Below are 22,173 nucleotides of genomic sequence, written 5' to 3'. Positions count from 1 at the left end.
CTTCCAGTCTCAGTTGTGCAGATATTCTGATACTGGCTTATGCAATGTAACTAACATAATGATCAGCACCAGTTTTTTCCTTGTATTTATTAATGTTAGTTGTATATGTTATGTTTTATACATTAGAAAACGTTTAATATTCATGCTATGGCCTTAAATAGACCAGAGACCATTTGATCACACTCTGTTATTGCATTGTATTCCTTAGGTGCAATATAATATAATAGTATTTAACTGCTGAAAGTTGGACGAAGTAATTGTTTTGCAACAGGCTTATGTATATGACACATAGTAATTATATCTGTCGTCAATTACATGGTCTTAGGTTAGCAAGTCTTATCTTCATGAAGTGTTTTGGAAAAACGTGCTCTCAATTCACTCATGTACACACACACACACACACACACACACACACACACACACACACACATACACACACACACACACACACACACACACACACACACACACACACACACACACACACGTTATGTTGTAAAGTGCCTTCTCTTCCCTCGCCTTTGCCCTTTGGCTGCAGAGGAGGCGTTTAAAAGGGCCCAAAAGATCCGGTACTGAGGTACAAACAGCCGTGGTGTGTTCTTGCTCTGGCGTGTCTCTTCATTCTTCCTTCCTTTCACTTATGACCGTCGTCTTCTCTTTCTTTCTCCTCCATTCGCTCTCTCTAGCCCTCTCTTTGTCTCTCTCCTTCACCTCCCCACGTTGGTTTGTGAATTTTTCATGATGTCTCTACCTTTAGTTACCATGTATTATTCCTGCTCTTTCTGGCTGATCCTCTCTCTCTTTCTCTCTCTCTTGCTCTCTCTCTCTCCCTCTCTCTCTTTATCTCTGGCTGATCTCTCCTCTCTTCTCTCTTAATCAGTCTCACTCTCTCGCTCTCTTATTTATCTCTCTGGATGTAATTGGTGATGGAGAGAGTGGCGTTATCTCTGAGCATTTCTCTTGTCTTTAGTTATCTCATCATTGCAGCAAGGTGAATGATAACCTTTATCACTGCACATCCCAATGGGGATTTATTGATGCAATAAACTGTCTTGGTTGCTCTTGGGTGGAAGTCAAGTTTACATAAGAATCTAATATCTCTGTTATAGTGAGCTGTCCCTGAATATTGCAATAATCAATCAAATAGAAATTGGTCATGGCTGTTAAAAAATGTGGTAATAATTAAGAGATACAGAGAAAGAGAGTTTTACAAAAATAAATGTAATGTGAACAGAAATATAGTCAACATAACTCCAAGTATGTTGTGACTTTGTTTGACGTTTGTTAAGGTTTTGTTCAGGCAGTGGTGGATACTTTCAGACCATGTGCATTATATTAGTGTATTTGGATGGTAGATACAGTATGTTGTGAACGTGTCAGTCCACATGCGTGTGTGTGTGCTGTATTTGTATGTGTGTAGGTGTGAGTTTGTGTGTATCTCTGTGGAATCAGGATTTCCGATCAGCTGTCTGGCAGAATGGCCTTTCCTTGTGGTTTTGTGTTACTCGTTTCTCACATCAGGTGAAAAATGTCCCCCACTCTGCTGTGAGTTTAATGATGAACTTCCAGCTGTACTTGCCGATAGCATTGCATAACCTGCCACCACCACAACATGCAAACATTTCTGTGAAAATCTAACAGAGATGAGCTCGCAGTGGTGACATGACAAGATAACTGCCTATTCATATTTGTATTCTCTTTAGAAAGGTCTGTGTTGTTTAAGACAATGCAGCATTGTAGTAGCAGACTAGTGTACTCCACCGTACTGTATAATCCTGCATTGTAGTAGCAGACTAGTGTACTCTATCAGACTGTATAGTACTGCACTGTATTAGCAGACTAGTGTACTCTATCGTACTGTATAGTCCTGCACTGTATTGTACAGTAAGGTTTGTGACAACTCATCTAAATTCCGGCATTGTGTTGCGGTGTAAGCTGATACAAGGCTTGTGTCCTTCCTAAAACTCTCATTCACAGTGGAAAACAAATACTTAGCCTCACTGTTCTAGGTTTAATTCTGCTGCTTGTTCACAAGGTGCTGGGTTGGTTTCAAACACACAAAATACACTTATGGGTCCTGTGTTTAGACCAAATGTCTCCAGATGCATAGAATAGGATATACAGTATGTCGTTGTTTGAGGCAAGTAGGATGGATAGATAGATGGATAAACATGAATCATTTTTGTTTTGTGTTTGTGTAAAGGTGTTGTTTTGTTGACAAAAATGATAATGCTTCTGGACCTGCAATGATGCTGTATCTCTCAAAGTGTGATAAATAGACAGCATTGTATTTGTGTATATGTCCACACCAGATCTCTAAATAGTCATCAAATGCATACAAAACACGTCAGACAAAGTATCACCATGCACTCAGGACTCAGAGGAACAATTGCCAACTACTGTCATTCAGATACATGTCATTACAGTAGGTCTGGAAGCATTTCAACATTTTCACGACAAAATCTCTCACTGTGCCTTTCAGTGAGTGTCAGGTTTTGATGAGAGACGCTCTGCTCTCCTTTCTCTCCCCCTGAAGAGTGAGTGGTTTGGGTCTTTCTCTTGGCCATAGTGAAGAGTGAATTGTTTGGGTCTTTCTCTTGGCCAATGTGTGGCCCAGTTGAACATGGGCCCAGTCGGGGCCTGAAGACGCCCATACCTTGTGGAGGTCCGCTCCACAATCAGGACCCTGTGATATTCTTATGACTTCCTTCCTATCTCATTTCTGTGTGTGTGTGTTTGTGCGCATGCCCATCTTGCAGAAAACCATCCGCCTGGTGGTGAACTACCACCGCTCCCAGAAGACGGTGGTGCGTGTGAACCCGCTGGCGCCACTGCACACACTGGTCCCGATCATCTGCCAGAAGTGTGAGTTCGACCCGACCCACGTGCTGCTGCTCCGCGACAGCGTCAGCCGCCACGAGCTCGACCTCAACAAGTCCCTGTCCGACCTGGAGATCCGTGAACTCTACGCGCTCGACCAGAGTCTGGGTAAACACCACCCCCCCTCTGCTGTTCTCACACACAACTGTGTTTGGAGTTATCTCTGGCAGCTGCACACAAGGCTGTAGTATATACTGTGTGTGTTTCTGAGTGAGAGAACAGGTATCGATGAGATTATGAATGAAGCAGGATGTAGGTATTCATGTAGGCAGGTATTTGAACTGCTTAGGCCCACCAGGCACTGTGAAAAATGTGTCACCAAAGTATGTGCATAAGTGCTTAAGTATATTTACCAAAAGGGTTTTTTATTGGGACAAGAATACTTGGATACTTTGGAACCTTTTGTGTGATTCTGTATTGTCTGAGACGCATTGTGGGTCTGTGTACTTAATGAAATACGCCTCCACAAAGACCTTGGTATTAGTGTAAACACTGTCCACATCAAAGGCACTATGCTTTGCCATTTGACTGTTTGCATTCAGGTGTGGATGAGCTCTGGACAATGGGACAGCTCAATAGATCCATTTGGCAGTCAGCCTGGGCAATAACATTTTGTTAAAAGTTGATTACAAGATGTAGGCATGTGAGGTTTGGTGATGTGTTGTAGTATAATCATAGTATTATAATACAATAACAGTATAGCTAAAGTATAATAATAATAATATCAATAATGATAATAATAATAACAACAACAACAATAATAATAATAATAATATAACACATTTTTTTGTATAGCACTTTTCATACAGAGAATGCAGCTCAAAGTGCTTTACAGATCAGCAGACACAAAATAATGGGTAAACCTTGCAATAATAAACTAATGGTGCGTTCATGAGCAACTGGGAAGTAGGAAAGTTCTGACCTTCAGGTGGGAGAATACACCTGAATGCCTGTCAATCTCTGAACATCCTGCGAGGAAAGTAGATTTTTTAGATGACTTTGCAATAAGATGATTTGATGTCACTCAACATGGCTCAGACAACAGGCCTTATGTTTGGGTTTCATTTATTTTTCTTTGTCGGTTTTGAAAGGAGTCTTTGAGTTGTGCACACTGAACACTCGTGGGGTTGTTCTGTTAACATTGGCTAATGGTCATCATAGTAAACTGAACATTTGCTCTTCTCTGTAACATGTACATGGAAATGTAATGGGTTTCTGTGATTATTCCTTCTGAAAGTGAGTTATTTCATGAATATGTTGATGTTTATTCTGTGCTGTTTAAAAGGATAATCAGAGTAGAAGTGTATTTGTTAGTTATTAGACAGATTTTCTTGGTCATCTGGCTGTGAGTTGATTCATGTGTTCAGCTTGTTCAGTTGCCTGTATGAGTCAAACTCATCTCAGTGTCACTCATCTGATTGTTTCCAGTTCTGCAGCCTAAAATGGCCTCCGCTCCTGCTCTTAACTACGCAGGTATCCTCTGCCCTGTCTGTGTTGGAGTGTGTGTGTGTAATCAAGCAGCCCCGTCAATTTTGCCGCAACACTGTCGCTGACACATCTTCAGAATAACCTTCCCTCCCCACCCCTCCCCTCCTTCTTCCCGTAACTAATGGGGTGTTTTAGAGACTCCCACGTTTACATTAATAGTTGTGTAGATTTGGAAAGAAAATACACATTCTAATGTATAAATAGTTTTTTCTAACCTCTCTGTCTGTTTAACACACCCATGTTTTTGTGCTGATAGTTGCAGTGATTAAAGTGAGGTAGTCATGTCCTAATTCACTAACAGTGTTAAATCATGGTGTGGATTGCAACTGTAGTTTATGGGTGTGTTGAATGGCTGTGGTGCTCTCTGGTGCCACCTCCTGGAAAGACTGGGTATAAGTATTTGATATCTGAACAGATAATGCATAGCATGCATAGCATAGCAAGTGTTGATGGCCTTAATTCATTTGTCTGGCTATTCCAGTATGGAGTATAGTCCTTCTACATGAAGACCAACTCAAACATGCACATTGTACAGATAACAGTTGAGGCTAGAACAGACATTGCCATGATCTGACATCTTGAGACAATTCTGAACGGGCACAGATCCATCCCGTTCTCTGGGTAATGTTCTACACGCTAATGTTCTACAAGCTAATGAATCTGCTGCATGTTGGGAGAGAACAACATCTTTCCTTGTGTGGAATCCACCATCTTGGTCTTCTGCTACTAACCAGAGAAAGCCTTCTGGGACTAACTCAATGAGAAGTTTATGTGGGGAAGATTTCAACCATGATTTTAACTAATCGCTGACCACAAACCATGTCATATTGTTTCTGCTGGGTCTTCACCATGGTGATAACCCTCCTGTTTCATGTCCACCTTGGTAATGACATCCTCTCTCCCCAGAATCCACCTACTCCACTCAGAGTGTTGGTGCCACAGAGAAGAAAGGCCTTCTGGGATTTTTCAAGTTCAACCGCCGGAAATCAAAGGTGAGAGACGCTAGCCCTGACCTCTGCTGTAGAAGTGCTAAACCTGACGCCGCACAAGCAATGAGAGATATCCCATAATATTTATAAAGGTTTCATAAACACACAAGATATTCCATAATATTTATAATAGCTTCATAAACACACAATATATTCTATAATATTTATAATAGCTTCATAAACATACGTCTGCTCCAGTGGTCACAAACACAAACACATGATGATCGCCGCTAGGTTCATAGGTTGAGTCAGTTACTCTTTATTACACATTTGCTCATGATACAGATTTTTAAGTTTCTAACAGTTTTCACAGAATTACTAGTTTTAAAAGAGTTGTTAAATGATTTATAACAGCATAACATAGAGAGCCATAGGAACCACCCATCTGGCACTGTCATGACCCAGAGTTTTCTATACCATCAGAGATGGGTTTTGCCCATGGATTTCTATTTTTGCTGCATCAACTGTATATAATCCAATTTAATTCTTGTTAATTATGTACTGAATATACACCATTTAAAGCGACTCCATGCAACAATTTGCCACTTTTTAGGTAGGTTATATTTTTTATAGGAAACTACTTTTGGTATCATCTTCAAATTCATTTAGTTGGTATGGTATATGGTCATGTGAAAGACGGTCGTTCCCATTAGCTGTCCAGGCTATGCACTTTGTAGTTCTGTAGTCTGGGACGGAAAAACCCACGAAAATCTAAGAAAAACCTTCACAGCACGACATAACTATGTTGTCAAAAAGACAGCAGTTAGCATGTTAGCAATCTTTTATCAGTGCCAACTGGCCTGTTTTTGCATGCTTTAAGGTAGTTATGTGTGACACATAGATTGATGTTGAAGTGATCCAGCCTGTTACATCAGTGGCGCCCCCTCTAGGTTTGCCAATTGACTGAGAATATGTTTCAATTGACGGAACATGTCTAGACTAGTCTGTCTTGAGAGGCCTAGACATTAAATGCATGTTGTAATGGATACATTACAAGGGCAGTTTTTCTTTGGCTTGCATGCTAGCTGTGCATTCCCGTTTCAGACTGACTCGCTGTCATCCTCTGACATGGAGGAGGTTGATGGTGGTCATGTTGAGAATGCTGAGAGTGACCATGTAAGTACTAACCCCTGCCCCGTTAAGAATCAATTCACTAACTCATTCAGCACCTCATCAAACTCTCTCACTGATTCGCGAATCTCTCCTAATGACTTATGAGATGAATTGATTGCTGACAGGACTGTCTGTGATTTTGAGTTTGAAGACTGTTGGGAAGACTTGTGGAAGACTTTTTCTCTTTTCTGACTGATTTCACTTCCTCTTTGGAACGGAGGGAATTGTATTTCTGTAGTTCCAGAATCTTCCTTCATGAATGTCTGTCACAAATTGCACCTCTTATAGTTTGTTTTATGCCAGTCAATCACAGGGCAGGATGCAACCTTGGCTCATACAGTGGATGTAGACCTATTTCTGTCTCACCACTGGGTGGTGACCATGATAAATATGGAGGATCACAAAACCAGGTTTTATTTGGTCAGAAAGGAAATACTTACCAGAGCCAGTCGGGCTGGTCAGTCGGAAAAATCAAGAGCACAGCCAACCCTTTTAGAGTCCATCAACGTGAAATGAATTGATACAACCCCCCTACAGGCCTTGCGCTGCCAGTGCATGGGCAGTGCTGACCTGGCTGGTCTAATTGGTTAATTGGTTAATGATGCACACCTGGAGATGGTGTGAAGGGGTTGTTCTCTCGATCTAAGAGGGCACTCTGTCTCTTGGCTTGGTTTTCTTCCCCACAGGCACCATCTCTCCCTCTTCAGTGCTCTGTAACACACACTCACATTACACACACACACACACACACTCACATTACACACATACACACACACACACACTCACATTACACACACACACACACACACACAGACATCCTTTCCCCTCTCCTAGACACATCTTTTTTTGACGGTGGTTCCTTAGTATTTTTGCTTTTTTTCCACAAAGCAGAGCCGGCCGTAAAAAGTACCGCAACATAAATTGAGTTATTTCCAGGGATTATAAAAACGGTTTTCACTTATGGTGAGGGAAATCTTCCTTTAACCACTTGTAGCAGATCTTTTTTCTCTTTGTGCTCCTCTCCTAAACTGAGACTGGAAGGGAGAGAGAGAGAGAGAGAGAGAGAGAGAGGAGATGTAAGGTTAATGAGGGAAAGAAGCAGACAGAAAAAGACTTCCACACATGAGAGGTGGCTAGATGACCTTTATCACCACAGAGCAGCTCTTGTCCTGGACAGAAATCCCCACCTTTTCTTCTTTTGACCTGATCCCTGGGGTCATGCTCTTTTAGCTTCGCTTGCACACTCTCTCTCGCTCTCTTTGTCGCTCTATCTCTCTCATCCTCTCTCTCTCTTTCTCTCTCGCTCTCTTTGCATGTGTGTCTGAGGAATTAGGAATCCTCATACCCTTTGTGGGTGTGTGCATGTGTGTGTGTGTGTGTGTGTTTCTGGCATCTCCACTGACACGTCTGCTTTACTGATCAGGGTCAGGTCCATTTCAGAGTCTGCTTCTGTCTGGGGTTTATGAGCTGTTTGTGTGCATGTTCATTTATCAGTTGTCTCTGTGTGTGTGTGTGTGCATGTGTGTGTGTTCACGTGTGTGTGTGTGTGCGTGTGTGTGTGCATTCTCATTTATGAGTTGTCTCTGAGTGTGTGTATGTGTGTGTGTGTGTGTGTGTGTGTGTGTGTGTGTGTGTACATGGGTGTGTGTGTGTGTATGTGTGTGTGTGGACATGTGTGTGTGTGTGTATGTGTGTGAGTGAATGTGTTATGCATACCTAACAGTCCCATGTGTGTGTCGTCTCTCAGGCCATATCAGGTGTGAGCAGCAGTTTGTGTGTGGAGGCGCGGCCTAGCACTCTCGGCCAATCACAGTCAGTCATGAACATCAGCAGGATGTCCCCCAGAGTGGAGCTGAAGAAGCGACGTGCTCCAGCTCCGCCCCCTTCCATGAATCAAAGCTACGCTAGCCTACAGGTGAGCCATACACACATATATGCAAACATAGACTTATATGTACACATGTACACAAACACACACACACACACACACACACACACACACACACACACACACACGCTTTCACAAACAGAATCAATCACATAGAGAGACCTACATTATCCGTCTGGTAATAGAGTTCCTTTAGTTCTCTTGAAGCTGAAATTTAAGACCATGACACCAGCAGCACTGAGGTCATTGGTTCATGTTCCTGGGAGTACAATCACTTATAAGCTAATTGTAGTAAAAATATCCTCTGCTAAAAAACGCTGCACGTCCTCAAGGACAAAAACCTCTTTTGAAGCAGGAGAATCATGTGAAAGCAGGAGTTTTTTGTTTTTGTGGCCTTGTTGGCCGTGGTCTAACCCCAGCGCTCTGTCTCCCCCTGCTGGCTTTCCACGGTTCTGCAGGTGCACCCCTGCTCTTCCTCCACCAGCAGCCTGCTGAGGAAGCGCAAAGCTCCCGTAGCCCCTTCCACCCCTGACTCCAACACATCTACCCCCACCCCACAAATACCCGACACCGATGTCTCTCCGGCCGCCCCCCAGGCCACCCCCAGGGCCTCCCCGGCTCCAGCCGCCGCCCCCGCCGCTGTGTTGCCCCCGGTGACCTCGGTGCGCCGTGTGGCCCGTCAGGACGACTCGGCGTCGGAGCTGAGCGGCAGCAGCAATGAGTTGGACCGTGCCACCCTCTGCAGCTCCAGCAGCTCACAGGCCGACTCCGTTCCCAGCAGCCACCTGGACGAGGTCGCAGTCAGCAGCCAGGACGAAGAGGAGGAGGAGGAGGAGGAAGAGGAGGAGGAGGTGGAGGTGGATGAGGACATGGAGTTGGAGGCGCAGGTGCTGCAGCATCTGCAACAGAGGTCACAGCAGCAACAGCAGCAGCAGCTGCCCCACACGCAGCCTGTGGTGGTGGAGCGGATGCAGCAGCAACCGGTGACACCCCGGATCCAGACCCTCAGAGATCCCCAGGCCTCGGAGCCCAAACAGCAGCAGCAGCAGCCTCCTCAGCAGCCTCCTCAGCAGCCTCCTCAGCAGCCCCAGGGTCAGAAACAGCAGCAGCCGCAGGACCAGCAGCATGACAGCGACCGCAGCTCCACACCAGCAGATTCCTGCTCCACCGCCAGCCTTAGGATGGAGGAGACCGACAACAACAGACACAGCGCCGTAGGTGAGCTCCCCTCCGTAACTCTGACAGGATTATAAGATGGTCAGAGGAGGCCTCATTTATTTCAGTTTTATTTTGTACACGTTTTAAATGGAAAATAGCAGTTATCTTTTGTTCCGAACATAAACCATTTCTGTGTTCTAAATCAATCTACCCTGACAAAAGCATGCATGTTTGCTTTGTGTGTTTGATTTGTGCATTCTTTGATTATCTGTTTCAAATATTTCAGTCTCCTTTTTTGGGCGCCAGCCCATGTCCTCTTTTGATTCTCTTTGAAATTCTCCCTTGAAGTGCTCCCACTCAAACTGCACTTGTGTGGATGGATAAATCAATGGTGGTCTATGACCAAGTTATCTTGTGTTCCCTGTGAGGTTCTTTAGTGTGATTCCAGTGCGTAATCATCCAAAAACCAACATATGCAGGTTTTGAGCTCATATAGAAGCCACACAGACCTTTACCAAGGCCTAGGAAATATACCCTACACTGGCTTCAGGTGCGAGAGAGAACACAGCAGTGGCATTTGAGGGCCTAAACTATGGGACTATGGCAAGCCCCTCCAGCCTACCCACAGGATTCAATTCAATTCAATTCAATTCAATTCAATTCAATTCAATTCAAATCAAATCAATTCAATTCAATTCAATTCAATTCAATTCAGTTTTATATTGTGCCAAAACAATAAGATTGTCTCGGATGCTTAACAGAGTCCAGGGCCTGATCCCCCTCAGAGCAAGCACAATGGCGATAAAGAGGGCCCATATGCTTGGAGCCGACCGTGGAGAGATACAAAAATAAGGGGGTTGGGGGGGGCTTGATATGTAGAAGGGGAGGGAGGAGATGGGGAAGCCAACCAATCAGAAACATGCCAGATGAAATCATACACGTGAGCATACATGTGGTAAATATACATAATACATACAAACTTAACATTGTATATACATGATAGATACAAAATTGATAGTGGATAAGGTGGGGAGAGAGCATTCTCGTAAGGTTTCTGTCACAGGGGTAAGTAGAGTAATGGAACAGAAAATGATGTCGATGCAATTATTTACAGTGCATGTAAAGCTAGCAGAGAGTATGGGGTAGAATACGTGCCTGACAGTGTGGTGGGGGTTGGGTAGGTGTTGGCCAAGGGTTTCTGCAAGTAGATCAGGTGAAGATCTAGACTATGAGGGGAATAAGGAGACAAAGTGAGTGGGTAGAGTTCGGCTGCCAATACGCGTATATGAACTTTATGGATATGGTGATGAGGAAAAAGTTTTATTGATATTGGGAATTTTATATGTGGTAATTGTGTTTCATACGGTATGTGTTAGTTATGTTTAGTTATGTTGCCTGGCTTGGTGCGTGGGGACTTTTAGTTCTACAAGCATAGTAACTGTGGCAGGAGTGATGAAGCAGAAAAATCCTGTTCTTCTCTCCACAAGCAAACACCCTCTGGGGAAGGGATTTATGTTGTAACATGGTGTGTTCATTCCAGGAAGTGCCAACCGCTGTGCTAGTCTAGTCTGACACTTAAATATGCACAGCTTCATTGATCATTTATATTTAGGAGAACTCCTGAAAGGATCAAGGCATTGGAGCCAGTGTGCATCTGTTGGGTTCAGGGTTAGGTTTAGGTTCAGGTTTAGGGTAGTGATTAGTCATTTGTAACAAAGCACTTGTTCACAAAATACCAAGTATAATTAATTATGTAAGTACATTGTAATAAGGATAGTACCTCAGTCAGGTAAAAGCCTTTCTGCTTTCTGCCACCTCCCCATCCTAGGGAAACACCAGAGGATGATCATTCAAGATTCTGAGCAGGTGCCCTTCTCTCTCTCTCTCTCTCTTTCTCTCTTTCTCTCTCTCTCTCTCTCTCTCTCTCTCTTTCTCTCTTTCTCTCTCTCTCTCTCTCTCTCTCTCTCTCTCTCTCTCTCTCCAGCTCTGAAACATGCCATCCTAGTAGTAAAATCAGGCCTTCCTCTCCACCATGTCCCTAAAGGAAATCATGCTCTCCCGCATCTCATCACCCACTCACTCTCCTCTCCTCTCCCAGACGCGGGGCGGCAGGTGCCAGTCAAGCCCCGACGGACGTCGGTAGGAGACCAGACGTCACAGGCGGCCTCAGCTAGCCCAGCCCTCGTAGACCGCAACTCCCACAATGCATCACCAGACAGCTTCACAGACATGCCCCAACACTGTAGGTCCTTCACCCGCACTGCCTTTAACCTGAACTATGTTTCCACAGCAACTACAGAGCAACAATCCAAACTCTAGGATATAGTAGCTGTAGTTAAAGAATACTTGCTAGGGCTGTGCGATATGACCAAAACCTCATATCCCATAGCTGTTATCTCCTTCCATCTTCACGATTCTTTGCCATATGGGGGGCCGCAAGCAAAAGCCTCTTGCGCCGTCTAAGTCTGGGGTTGTAAAAGAGGTGTTTGATTCTGTTGTGAGGATCGATCAGCGGCATAATTTGCAGAGTATGGTTTTCTGGTCCATGTCAGACTTTTCATACCTAAACCATGTACATGCGACAGAATTAGTCCGTCTTTTTGGTACAAAAGGTTTCGTCTTGGCTGGTGTCCTGTTCAGAATTACTGTCACATTCGCTCTCCTCCATGTTTGTTTTTGTTGCCATCATGCAAATATCCTGCCTGCATCTGTGTGGAAGAATACAAAGCGTCGTCCAAACATTACCGTAAAGAGTGTAATTTGTGACACAGTGAAATAAATAGTAGAGCATAATATGAAACGATAGACATCTTTCTATCATCATCATCATCATCACATATACGTATATATATATCGTCATATCGCACAGCCCTATACTTTGCTATGGGAAATACAAACAGATTCCCCAACACTGCTGCTGACCCCAGGACAGCTGTGGCTCTGACCTGGGCCAGATGTCTTCCATGGACACCTGCTGTCAGAGGCTCTGTTTGTATTGAGTGTAGTCATTTAGAGTTTATGAAAGCACAGTTCTTGATTTTGAGTTTGGATTGTACACACCATGTCCACCCAAACCTTCTTAATACTCATCATGCCAACACTCTCTTCATCCATGAAACTCTCATCCACTACATCCTTCTGGTCCTGCATTCGTCTACTCTTCCGTTCATCTGACCTACTTACTTGCTACTCACCTGCTGCTGTGCTTCTTTTCATTTTCCTTCTCTTCCTCCGTCCAGAGACTCGTTTTCATCCAACTATTCTCTAATCCCGTGCGTCATACTTCCTCTCCGTCTGTATCTGCCTCTAGTGGTAGCCACTGGAATGGGTCTGGGTTGGATAAGGGCCCGTTTGGTCCAGAGGCTGCCACTATTCATTCTTCTTTTGCATCCCTCTCTTACTTGTACTTTCTACTCTAATCATTGTGTCTCCCTCCGCCTCTGTGAAGAAGGATCCTCACTTCTTCCCTGTACCTAACACATATGATCAAATTGGTGGCTTCGGATGAAAATCAAGTCTGAAAGTTTTGTCTACGTGTGGTGTGTGTCCAGTCTACTGTCTGAAGACGTGTGTCTGTAGATGCAATATTGTTCATTTGAGTTTGTGCATGTTCTGGCATTAACTAATGATCTCAAATAGATTACTTTAATGTAGTGTCTAATATATGAGTAAACTGCACAACATAAAATGATTAAAGATGTGTACAAAATTGCATTGAACATTTAACTGGCTAAAAATAGCTTCTGAAGCTTTGCAACTAATCAAACAGTGCTACTGTTCTTTCCCCAGCTACAGTATGCCCAGAGTGTGCCTTTAGATTACAAATGAATTTTATCAGTGCAGCTCAATATGAAATCAAACAAAGAAAGATATCAACTTGTAATAATAGTATTTCACCCCTGGGTGACCCCTTTCTAAAAGTTCTATTTGCACACAGCCTTTGGTGTGTTATCTTTGTTTTCTTTGTGTCTAGGCGAACATGAGACTACTTCCTATTCTTCCTTTCTTTCTTCTCTCTGTCTATCACTTTGTCTTTCTCAATACATCTTACTGGTTCACTGCTTTGCTTTTTTTTTCTCTCTCTCTCTCTCTCTCTCTCTCTCTGTGTCTCTCTGTCTTTCTCTCTCTTACTCTCTCTCCCATCTCCATTTCAGTGCTCTCCATCTTTACCACTAAATTGTGCATGATATTGTTATTCCTTTCTTTCTGTCTTTCTTTCTCTCTTTCTCCCACTCTCGTATCTCTGCTTCCTCCCTCACTTGTGTCTCTCTCCCTCTCTCCTTTGCAGTGTATTGCTGTGCCCCTGTCTCCTTGCGTTCCAGTCGCCGGTGAACAGAAAAACAGACTCCTGTCCTCTCCTCTCCTTCTTCCCGTTCCCTCCATCCTGCTTCCTCCTCCTCTTCTGCTCCTCTGCACCTCTCCTTCTCTGTGGCCTTCAGACACCTGCTGCTCCACCTCCAAGCTGTCCTTTCAACTGACCTTTTGACCTTTGACCTTTTCGACCCTGTCTCTCCTGGTTGTGATGTGAACATTTGTAAATATCACACTGTATGTCTTTACAGTGATTTGGTCTGGTGTACTCTGCTCATGTGACACTGTTAGACAGAGTGAATACAGACTAAAAGACTTCTAGTTTATAGGTGATGCCTATGGAGATGACTGTCTCAGAGGGCTTTTTTAGGGAATAAACTCCATTCTCTGATCTCATTGGCAGAGGGAACTCTGTCTTAAAGGTGCAAAATAGGGTCATTGTTTGGCGCATGGAATATTACCCTGTGAAAAAAACGGTGAAAACTGGGACGTGATTTGTTAGAACAGAATTGTAATTGTTTTTTAGTTTAAACCTCTTCTCAGAGTTGCTTCTGAAACACTTGACAGTGCATGCAGAAACCTTTGGCTTTTGGTAACCATATATGTTTTCATGATCTTTATTTAATTTACATCATGAGCTTTATCGACCACCTACTGAGTGCACTGAGTACTTGTTGTGTTTAATTTCAGTCATTTAATTTCATTTCATCTTATTCATTCACAAGGACATTTCAAAATAATTTTCTATTTACAGTACGAGACTTAAGCACAGTGGTACTGCATTTAAGTATTAGGGCTCGCGTCTGCATGCGTTAGTGGGGTTTGACTTATTTGATGCTTTTCGAAATAGAGGTATGTTTGTTTAAAGTAGGGAGGAAAAATAAATGTATTCCTTTGACATTGTTGTTGTGGAGCCTGTGTCCCTGTGTGACTAAACATGAACCGAAGGTGTCCTATTACCAAGGGTGCCTTTTCCAGTCCACATGCATCAGTCAAGTTGAAGTGACTGTGGGTCAGAAGTTCTACCAGGGAGAAGTGAGTTGGGAGAAGGAAAATGCAAAAAAAAGCAAAATTCTTTCAAAACACAAAGCATGCAAGGCAGGAAAACATAATACAAGAAAAAGAAAAAAAGGTTTTGCTGTTCAGTTTTGCACTGTTTGTTTTTGAAGTATGTTCTCTGATTCTGTGTGGAGTCGTTTTTGAAAATTGAATCTGGTTTTGGCCAATAAAGTTAAATACCTTCATGCCTTGGCCCATAATGTAATCAGGAGTGTGTGATTTTCACTCTGTGGGGATGGCCGCTTCAGGAACTTGCTTTTGGCCTACGGTGTCACACAAGGTAACAGGAGTTCAAGCAGAACCAAACACAGAATAATAAGCACATATTACAGACAGCTGTTCATTTAATATCTCAGTTATAACACTTATTGATGCACTATATGAGAACAGTAAAGCAACACTATGCAACAATTTGCCCCATTTTGCAACCACTTTTGGGATCATCTTCAAATGAATTCTGATGGAATATGGTCATGCAAAGCACAGATAAACACACCTGTGGTTCCCACTAGCCGTCCAGCCTATTCACTGTGTAGTTCTGTGGTTCCCACTAGCAGTCCAGGCTATTCACTGTGTAGTTCTGTGGTCAGGGTCACACCCCGTAAAAAAAGGTAAGGAAAGCCTTCACAGCATGACATTGCAAACAGTATCGCCAAAAGACACAAGTCAGCATGTAAGCAAGCTTTTATCAGGGCCAACTGGGCTGTTTGTGGTGGTTGCAAGTTTTTTGCATGCTTTTAAGGTAGGGCTAGTTTTAGACCAAAACTCCATAATGCTTCTTTAAGATTCAGGGGGTTCGAATTTAGCGTTAGCTTTTTCCATGTGAATGTTATTTCTTCTGAGAAATTTCAAATTACCTGGGTTAAATGGGATTTATTTTTCCACTGTAATTCTGATCTTAATTGCTTTTTTATCATATCGTATCTCTTCCTCCCTAACCTCTCCTCACTTTCTCCATTTTGATCATTAGCCTCAAATACAGACACACACGCACGCACGCACAGACAGACACACGCACACATTATTAACAAATAATTATGTGTATGGTTGTGTGTATTAATACTTTGATGCTAAATAACACGTGAGTGGTAATGATAGTGGCGATTACGATAATGATGGTGGTGTTGGTTGCTGACGTGTGTTTGTTCCCTCCGGTGCCCCAGCGTGGCTGCACTCAGCTCGTCCAGCAGAGGGCGCTGAGGTTCCGGTGGACTCCGTGGAGACGGGCTCTGTGAGCAGCAGCAGCGGGAGCTTTGCCGATCAGGGCTACGCCGCGTCAGAGGGCACCGCCGAGGACCCGTGCCCGCTGGGCTCCCCCTCCGATATCACCCCACCACATGCCCAGAGGGACATCTCTAGCGACAGCGACGAAGGCTGCGCCACTTGGAACTCCAGAACCAGGTGTGCCAGCCGCCTGCACATTAACGATACATCACTAGTCATATTCAGTAACACTGAGCCCCCTGCACTACAAATCTTCCAGCTATGCCTTCTCCAATCTCATCTGAATTAACTCAGTTTATTCATAATGCTTTAGATTACAATGTCGATGTTACATGAATGGTCATTTTCATTAGGGTACAGAGAATAGGGCCTCACTGTAAAGACAGAGAACAACAGTTCAGATTCAGGATGTCATGCACACCTGTGTCCTTAATTATAAAATCCCTTTTTATTTTCCCTCTCTGTAAAACAGTGGAGACTTGCAACAGAAGGGTCAGTCAGGCAAAATAAAGAACAGCTATGAGGAGGACCCCAAGCTGATGGCACAGCTGCAGATCACTCTTGCTGACCTGGATGCTGAACTTGCAGGTAACGCTCTGAAGCCAAAGGAGGATCACCCCTCATCACTAAACACTAAACAGTGTTCTTGTCACTTTATCTAAAGAAAGTCTGCCTCTGTTTACTGGCAACCTTTTATTCACCTGTTTTTATTCTCAGTTTTATTTACATCATTACTTTTGGCTTTTAAGAATCCATCAATCGTAGACAAAAAAAGTGCAATTGTAAAGCATTGCAATTTCTGAGTTTAGTGCTTACTGTTGTTCTAATGTTATTTGTCTGTTGTGGTTGATGTTGTTGTTTTTGTTAGAAATGAACCAGAGCAGTGAGTCTCCCTCTGAGGCAGATGACGTGATCCCTGTGTCTGTTGTCGACCTGGTACCCGTGACGACCATCGACGAGGTGTCGGACATTCATCTGTCCCCCGGTTGTGACCGTGAATCAGTGAGCGGTGACGCCCAGTGGACCTCAATCACCAAGAACAAGAACAAGAACAACAGTGCCACCTTGTGTCCTGAGCCTGCAGTGCAGCCACGTGTGTCAGCAGAGCAGAGAGGCACCAGGACTACGCAGGAGGTCAAGCAGTCGGCCTCAAAAGAGAAGACGTCGAAACCTGAAGCTACTCTCCGTGTGAACGAAATACGGGGTTCCGCATCTGGAACCAAGCCAGCCGCAGTGGTGCCTCCTTCTGCCAAGAACACCTCAGTGGTGGTTCCTCCAAATCCTCAGCCTTCTGATGGTGGCCGGAGTAGAGCGCCCCCTAAGGCGCAGGAGGTCCTGGCGCCAAGGAGGGAGGGCACCAAAATCACCCAGATGCCCGCGTCCCGTTTCGGCACCAAGACCTTCACCATCGTCCCAACCAAAGCGTCCATGCCCAGCGCACCGCAGACCCAGGCCACGCATACCATTGGCGCCATTAAGATCGACGAGCAGGGCAACATGGTGAAGGGGGGCGGTGCGCGGCACCTCGCCGGCCCGCCTGCGGAACGAGAGGAGGAGGAGGCGGTTGCCGGGCCGCTGCAGGCGAAAGCCAAATTTTTCTGGACGTCCACAGACAAGCCGGAAACTCCGACTACCACAAAAACAACAACAGCAACAGCCACGGCAGCACCTCAGAAAGCCAGAGAACCTGAAGCGCCCCCTAAACTTGCCCCCGCTGGGGCCGATATCAAACCTGCTCATAATACTCAACCAGAGACGGATAGCAGTAGTTCTGTCTCCGTCAGAGACCATTCCTCCACAGCAAAGGATGGCAGCCACTACAGTCAGTCACTCCAGGTGTCAGAGCCTGCGGGTACAGCCCAGAGAGCCACGCTGAACCCCCAGGACCCGAGAGACCTGTCCTTCCTGAAGCAACAGAAGAGGACGTCCAGTCAGTACATGGCCACCGCCCTCACTACTAAGTACACCGTGAGGCCTGCTGTAAGAGCAGACGCCATTCAGGAGAAACCTCCTGCTCCTGCTCAGAAACCTTCTGTAGAAATCAGATCTGCCACCACTACCACCATAACCAGCTCTACAAACAAGGGTTATAATACCTCCACCCAGAAGGCTGTACCAAAGGAGAATGGTTCTGTTTCAAGCTGGACCGCTCTGCAAAGCCCCCTAGCCTACAAGAGTCATACCTTCACCAAGCAGACTACAGTTGAGCCACCACGCCCTCTACAGGGAGGAACAGGGACTACGTCTCGGGTTGACTCAGGGGTGGTCAACAGCAAGACGAAGCTAACAACCCAGGTGCCTACTAATAGATCTAACAGTACTCACAACCCATCCTCCGCCCAACCAGATAAGAACGGCGAGCCTTGGGCCTCCCCTGGAGTTCTGCCGGAGCCCAACCAGGTGAACATATTTGGGCCGGTGAAGAAGTTCAAGCCGGTGATCCAGAAGTGTGTGGAAAAGGACACATCTCTGCACACCTCACTGATGGTGGCCATCCAATCAGGAGACAGCAAGGAACGCCTCAGGAAGGCAAGCACAGCTTTACATCTGCAGTCACACGAGTACACTTACAATTACAGTCACCCTGGCATTTTTACACTTACACTTGCTTTAATTTCTCAAATGTACAGCAAGTACATTTCTACATTTCTACATTGACAACATGTACATTTCTAGTCACATATGTATTTCTACAGTCACAAGTTCAATGCATTTAGTTATATTTATATTTATATATTTATATATGTGGTGTAGTTTGGAGTTCAGTTCACACCTGTCTGTTCCTCCGCCATGCAGGCTGGGAGTGGCCTGAGGAAGCCCACCCTGGTGGAGGACGTGAACTCCCACTCTGCCCTCCTCTCCGCCATCAGGGCCAACAGCTCCAGCAGACTGAATAAGGTGAGGGCCCCAACACACATAACTTGGGTTAGCAAGAGGGACAGGCAAGGAGTACTGCTTTGGGGAAATAATAGTTCATGTGGCTCTACACTGACATTTACCAATAAGCAGACATTGAAAATCAATAATTATTTTTAATCAGACAAAAGAAACGTCACCAATCCAAAGACAACTGCAGAGACAAGCTTAGTTTGATTTGATGTCATGTATGACCTGTAGTGGTGACTGGTGTGAGTCTCCAGAGGTTGTGTTGGTCTGACTGTCCTTGTGTCATCACAGACGAGGTCGGAGGCAGCCAGGGAGCTGGACCGCTTCAGAGTCAAAGAGTCAGAAAGTGGCTTTCAGAAGCAGACCTCAGCTCCCCCCCACACATCACCTCCATCAGCACCTCCTCCTGTTGCTGCCGCCCTCCCCCCTCCCCCCCCTCCGCCCGCCATGGCCCCCCCGCCCCCCTCGGGCTGTGCTGGTGTCGGCGGGGAATCCAGAAGAGAGCCGTGATGCTCTACTGGAGGCCATCCGCTCTGGTGCCGGGGCCCAAGGCCTGAAGAAGGTGAGTGTCTGTCTGGACATCAGGTTTACAGACGATTACAAAAAAATATATTTTAAAAACATATGTGTAATGTAAGTCACTTTGTTGGGGAAACGAGTAGATAATATGGAACCTTTTCCACCGGAGGAATCCTTTGTGGAGAAAAAGATCTCCTCATAGCTGGACATTATTAGAGGACTAACGCCTAGACTTTTCACTCCTGATATGGAATCACTTTAGACATTGTCTTCCATTATATGTAAACTGCTAACAAAACATCTACTGGACACATGGCATAGAAATGAAGCACATTTTGAAAAATAGGGTACAAAAGACAATACTGTGAGATGTGAGATGCTAAAAAGCTACATGCTAAAGTGAAGCTTAAAGGGTTGCCTAAAGGGTTACAGCTGTCAATATCAATGGTGACTCTAAGCAGGAGGTGTTGTTACTCATGGCTTTGCAGACTGCAGTTCAGAGGTGTGATGAGGTATGATGTCATGTCTCCATTCTAGGTGCCGGTGGCCACCAAAACTGTACAGGTGAACGGGAGACTGGGGACCATTCAGGCATCCTGCTCTCTCTCCCAGGGGGTGTAGACTGGGAGCCATGGACACCTGGAGACTCTGCAGGCAGGAGACAGAGAGGAGACGAGACTCAGAGCCAACGGAGAGCTGCTGGTGTCCCCGATGTCCGTCCGCGTTTTGTTTTATTTGTCCTTATCTGTTCAGAGATTCGCTGCTGCTATAGTGTGCCAAGAATCAACGCAATATCATAATTATTCCTATTCATAGTCTTATTATTATTCTCATCTGCCAGGCAAAGATACTGAATGTTGTGTATGAGATTCTTGATATTTGTCCACATCCGCAATGCTATGATAAATGATAAATGAGGTTTTTATGTTGTTGAACGTACACCAGCATGATGTAACCACCACCACACCCTACCCCCCACCTCCCTCAAAGTAGAGGACAGGCAGTCAGATAGAAGACGTCTGTGCTACCTCTGTTATCGTCACCGATGTGATTTACCAGCATGCTTAAAATGCTGGATGGCATCAGACACCCTAGCACACACCCAGAAGGGTCTGACAGCTTTCATAAAGGACACATTCGTTCCAGACATTCCAAGGCTTGGGATACACCATTTGGGCAATACAGCTGAGCAACCTCTCAGACAAACAGTGTCTGAATACGCCTTACATAACTAAGCATTACTGGCCGTAGCCAGAAATCCAGTGTTGGTTGGAATGTCTCAGAGATATCCAGCGGTATTTCCCTAAAAGATGCCCAGTGTATCCACACCATTAGCATGGATGCCTGTAACCACTAATCCAGAAAGCACTTAGCCCTTAGCCCTTAGCCCTTAGCCGCATGCCTGTTCAAGCTGCTATTGGTGAGATAGCGGAACATGAGGAATCAAACCTGACCTTTGACCTTTGGCAAACTTGCCTAGTGTAATATAACCTAATTTATATTTTCATTTGTATTTGTATTGTTGCGAATGAGAGCATGAGATGCTGGGCAGGAAGGAGATACCTCACAGATGTCTCTCGTGTAAGGTGAGGGTAGCGTACCCAGGTATAAGCTAACTACTGTGGATGCTAAGACTGTGGTTAACTTTAACACATACACACACACACACTTCTCACAGTGCCTACACTAGAGAGAAAAACACTTGGCTGATCTGAGATTGCCATAGAAACTAAAACAAGAGCTATTTCACTACAGGTTATCTGATTTTACACGCCATGTCACTGTATCGCCAGTTCTTTGGACCAATGAGAGATCTGTGGGATCAGCTTAGGTCCCAAAGCTTTAGATGGAGAGGGATAAAAATGAGAGCATTTAAAGACCCATAGCATCCATTGGATCCAACTCTGGGTGTCTGTGTGTGTGTGTGTGTGTGTGTGTGTGTGTGTGTGTGTGTGTGTGTGTGTGTGTGTGTGTGTGTGTGTGTGTGTGTGTGTGTGTGTGTGTGTGTGTGTGTGTGTGTGTGTGTGTGTGTGTGTGTGTGTGTGTGTGAGTGTGTGTGAGTGTGTGTTTGAGTGAGTGAGTGAGTTTGCAGGAGTGAGTGTTATTGAAATTTCAATATTAAAACATTTCCCTCACACAGTGTTTCTATAGTCTATCCATATTCAACATATTTAGATCTGACAACTTCATCCTCCTATGTTATTAGTCATTAATTGTAATTGTACCTTTCGTCATTAGAAAACACAATTTTTCTGAACACATACATTTCCCTCGAGATAAATAAAGTATCCATCTATCTATCTATCTATCTATCTATCTGTTAGAGATGGACGTGCCTTTTAAAATGGAAGCCCTGTTCTGTTTAACTGGCCAGGTGTGTACCAGCCTCACACATAAGCAGGTTTGTAGTGTGTCCTCGCCTCATCTGTTGTCAAGCCCCAGGTATAGGCCTGCTGTTTCTGGTGGGGTCTTCCCATAATTCTCAGATTTGAGTTTGTGTAAAGACAAAGCATAAATCATACAGTAGAATAGTATTTAGCGTCACTCTCAGATGCCACAGTCCAGGAAGCAGGTGACCTTGGTTTACCTCAGGCCTGGAGGTCATAAGCATCGCATTAGGAAGAAGAGTAGTGCACTTTCACTAGTTGCTAGTAGGTG

The 22,173-nt window shown here is 44.7% G+C and overlaps 1 protein-coding gene across 1 annotated transcript in view; it reads left to right on the top strand.

Moving 5' to 3' along the window:
* cobl (cordon-bleu WH2 repeat protein) overlaps nucleotides 1-21,378 on the top strand; it is a 43,000-nt gene extending 21,622 nt beyond the window's left edge. The window contains 14 exon segments of the mRNA XM_042709130.1: nucleotides 2,760-2,988; nucleotides 4,309-4,353; nucleotides 5,275-5,360; nucleotides 6,402-6,473; nucleotides 8,218-8,385; nucleotides 8,817-9,576; nucleotides 11,615-11,758; nucleotides 16,050-16,287; nucleotides 16,583-16,698; nucleotides 16,979-18,639; nucleotides 18,907-19,008; nucleotides 19,288-19,451; nucleotides 19,453-19,558; nucleotides 20,053-21,378. Coding sequence (XP_042565064.1) covers nucleotides 2,760-2,988; nucleotides 4,309-4,353; nucleotides 5,275-5,360; nucleotides 6,402-6,473; nucleotides 8,218-8,385; nucleotides 8,817-9,576; nucleotides 11,615-11,758; nucleotides 16,050-16,287; nucleotides 16,583-16,698; nucleotides 16,979-18,639; nucleotides 18,907-19,008; nucleotides 19,288-19,451; nucleotides 19,453-19,558; nucleotides 20,053-20,136 — 3,975 coding nt within the window. The 3' untranslated portion in view covers nucleotides 20,137-21,378.
* Nucleotides 21,379-22,173: the final 795 nt, after the last annotated feature.

This window comes from Clupea harengus, chromosome 11 (assembly GCF_900700415.2).
Source record: "Clupea harengus chromosome 11, Ch_v2.0.2, whole genome shotgun sequence".
NCBI classification, from domain to species: Eukaryota; Metazoa; Chordata; class Actinopteri; order Clupeiformes; family Clupeidae; genus Clupea; species Clupea harengus.
Note: the sequence above shows the minus strand (reverse complement) of the source record. Positions and strands in the feature narration are given on the sequence as shown.